Source organism: Ipomoea nil, unplaced genomic scaffold (assembly GCF_001879475.1).
Source record: "Ipomoea nil cultivar Tokyo-kokei standard unplaced genomic scaffold, Asagao_1.1 scaffold0179, whole genome shotgun sequence".
In the NCBI taxonomy this organism is placed as follows: domain Eukaryota; kingdom Viridiplantae; phylum Streptophyta; class Magnoliopsida; order Solanales; family Convolvulaceae; genus Ipomoea; species Ipomoea nil.
In genome coordinates this window covers 1,807,207-1,810,017 of record NW_017616607.1, presented here as the reverse complement: position 1 = coordinate 1,810,017, position 2,811 = coordinate 1,807,207, and the positions used below count along the sequence as shown (strand labels likewise).

Sequence of the window (2,811 nt, the reverse complement as noted above, 5' to 3'; positions counted from 1 at the left end):
AAGAAAAAGATAACGGTGTACTAACACCGTTGGAACCGTGTTCACGATTCAGTTCCATGGCATAACGCTCCGCCATTTTTTATACCAATTATAGGCCTAACTCTCTTGGGCTCTTATTAGTATAGTAGATTTTAGGCTAAAATCGTGGTGGAAGTCAAGTCAATAATTTTTAATATAATGTTCATATCATAAATATCACTCTATTGGTTTCAGGCCTGATGAGCAACGTGACAATTAAATTTTACTCTAAACTTAACTTTTCTTCATCACATGACACGCCTAATTTATTATCTTCTATTTCCTTAATAACTTTAGGAATTGAACATCGAACCTTTGATATTTTAATTTAAAGTTAAAACTTAACGTTATTTGACCATAATACCCTTTTAAAATGTACCACAATTTTTTCTTTTAAAATTTGCTATCATCGACACGTGTCTAAAGTCTTTAAATACCCATGATCCAGTGGGAAACTTTAAATGCCACACATTTTTCTTTTGGCATCACATTTATATTACGGAGTACTATTTTGCTTGCTAGTAGGTCATCTCATCTGATCGGAGTCTATATAATTGTACAGATACTACATTGTAATAGAGTCAATAGTATTTGAATAAAGATAAAAAATTATTATTTTATAAAAATCACATTCTCTAATTAAAAAGGGGCCGGGTATCAATCCATCTTATTGGTAATATAATTTTTAAGTTTGGATTAGTACTATTAGATTTTTGTTTTGATTTTTTTGTTCATATTGATGCTTTGGATGCCATATATTAGAATCAATTACCTTAATTTTTTATTTTTATATTTTTAAAACATTTATTTTCATTATAGGTCATACACAACCAAACATCAATACTGATAATCATTCCAATTCCACTCTACTACCAATTCAAACATGTAAAATACTTTCACAAAAACCATTACCATTACCAAATATTTAATTCACATTTCGATTTCTATTCCCATATCCAAACCAAACACACCCTTAGATCTCATAACCTCATCTACTTTCCAGTGGGAATCTTTAAAAATTTCGCACCTTTTTCCACCACATTTATGTTTCTACCGTACTATTTTGGCTAATAGTAATATGAGTATATTTATTTGAGTGCATGTGCCTGCAACTTCATAGACCATAGACACCAAATCAAATGCATATTTATCTCTGGTATCTCAAAATGGAGACAACAGCATTCTAACCAAATTTGCATTTATTTTAGGTGGATAAAAGTTAGACTAAATAACTTTCAAAATTATGTATTAATGTATGATAAAAGATCATAAAAAATTTGTCTTATAAGTGCTTGTTTATAAGATTTTAGGCCAAAATCATGGTGGAAGTCAAGTTAATAATTTTTAATTTTCATATCACGACTGTCATTCTGTTGATCTTAGGCTTGATCAGCAGCGTGACAATTGAATTTCACTCCAAACTCAACTTGTTTTTATCCCATGACACGTCTAATTTGTTATCTTCTATTTCCTTAATAACTTTAGGAATTGAACATCGAACCTTTGACATTTTAATTTAAAGTTAAAACTTAACGTTATTTGATCACAATACCCTTTTAAAATGTACCACAATTTTTTCTTTTAAAATTTGCTACCATCGACACGTGTCTATCGTCATTAAATACCCTTTTAAAATGTATCACCAATTTTTCTTTTAAAATTTGCTACCATCAACACGTGTCTATTGTCATTATATACCCATAGGTGGGAAGCTAAGCTTTAAATGCCACACTGCACGTTTTTGTTTTGGCATCACATCACATTTATATATGTTACGCCGTACTATATATTTTGCCTACTATATAATTGAGTGTTTTTGCCCTTCCCTAAGCACCAAACCAAACACACTTATCTTTATATCTCTGGTCTCAATCAAAATGAAGACAGCAATAATCCTTTTAGTTTTCTCCGGCATTGCCATTTCTTTCCTTCCGCTGGCCATCTCCGGCCTTCCTCCACTCATCCGCCTCCCCACAAAGGCCGACGGAACCAACGCCATCTTAGACGCGGCCGGCAACCCAGTCATCGCCGGAGCCAAATACTACGCCATCCCAGCCGTCATCGGCGTGGACGGCGGCATAAGCGTGGCTAACTCGGACACAGGAAACCCCTCCACCTGCCCCACCGACGTAGTAATAAACATCACATTAGCCGGCATGCAACCTCCCGCCGTGCGTCGTCCTTTAAGTTTCTACCCTCTAAAGCGCGAGGGCGGCGACGCCGTCATCATATCGCAGTACCCACTGAACGTTGCCTTCGACTCGCCGGACCCATCTGATCCCTGTGCTGAGGAGAATGTTTGGAAGCTTAATTATCAGGCGATGATAGTGACCGGTGGCGTTATAGACAAGGAGGATGATATTGGGAACTGGTTTAGGATTCAGAAGAATATTAATGGAAGAGGGTACCTTTTCACCTGGTGGCCGAGCCTTTGCCTTGGGTGCAGGATTGGTTACTTTCGTATTGGCAGAGTCGGCAATGGATATCAGCTGGGAATCAACTACAACGACGAATCGCTATATGCTTTTGAATTCCTAAAGGTTGATGAGTGATCAAAGCCGTACCAACGTTACGTTGAACCATCTATCATATCTATCATCATCTATCAATAGACAATAATAATAATTAACGTTTAAATAATGGGCATGACTTTGCCACCCGGTTATGGAAAGCCTACGGCATATGTATGATAGATGTATCCCATAATTGCAATTGTGTGCAATATAAATTAAATATATAATAAATAAACTTTCTTTCTATTTATGAAATAATTATTTACAAAATCACTGTTGG

General features: G+C 35.5%; 1 protein-coding gene across 1 annotated transcript; it reads left to right on the top strand.

Moving 5' to 3' along the window:
• The first annotated feature begins 1,895 nt into the window (after positions 1 to 1,895).
• LOC109179518 (kunitz-type elastase inhibitor BrEI-like) lies at positions 1,896 to 2,570 on the top strand. The gene has a single exon (XM_019329031.1). It carries the CDS (start codon positions 1,896 to 1,898, stop codon positions 2,568 to 2,570), a length of 675 nt encoding a protein of 224 aa, XP_019184576.1.
• Positions 2,571 to 2,811: the final 241 nt, after the last annotated feature.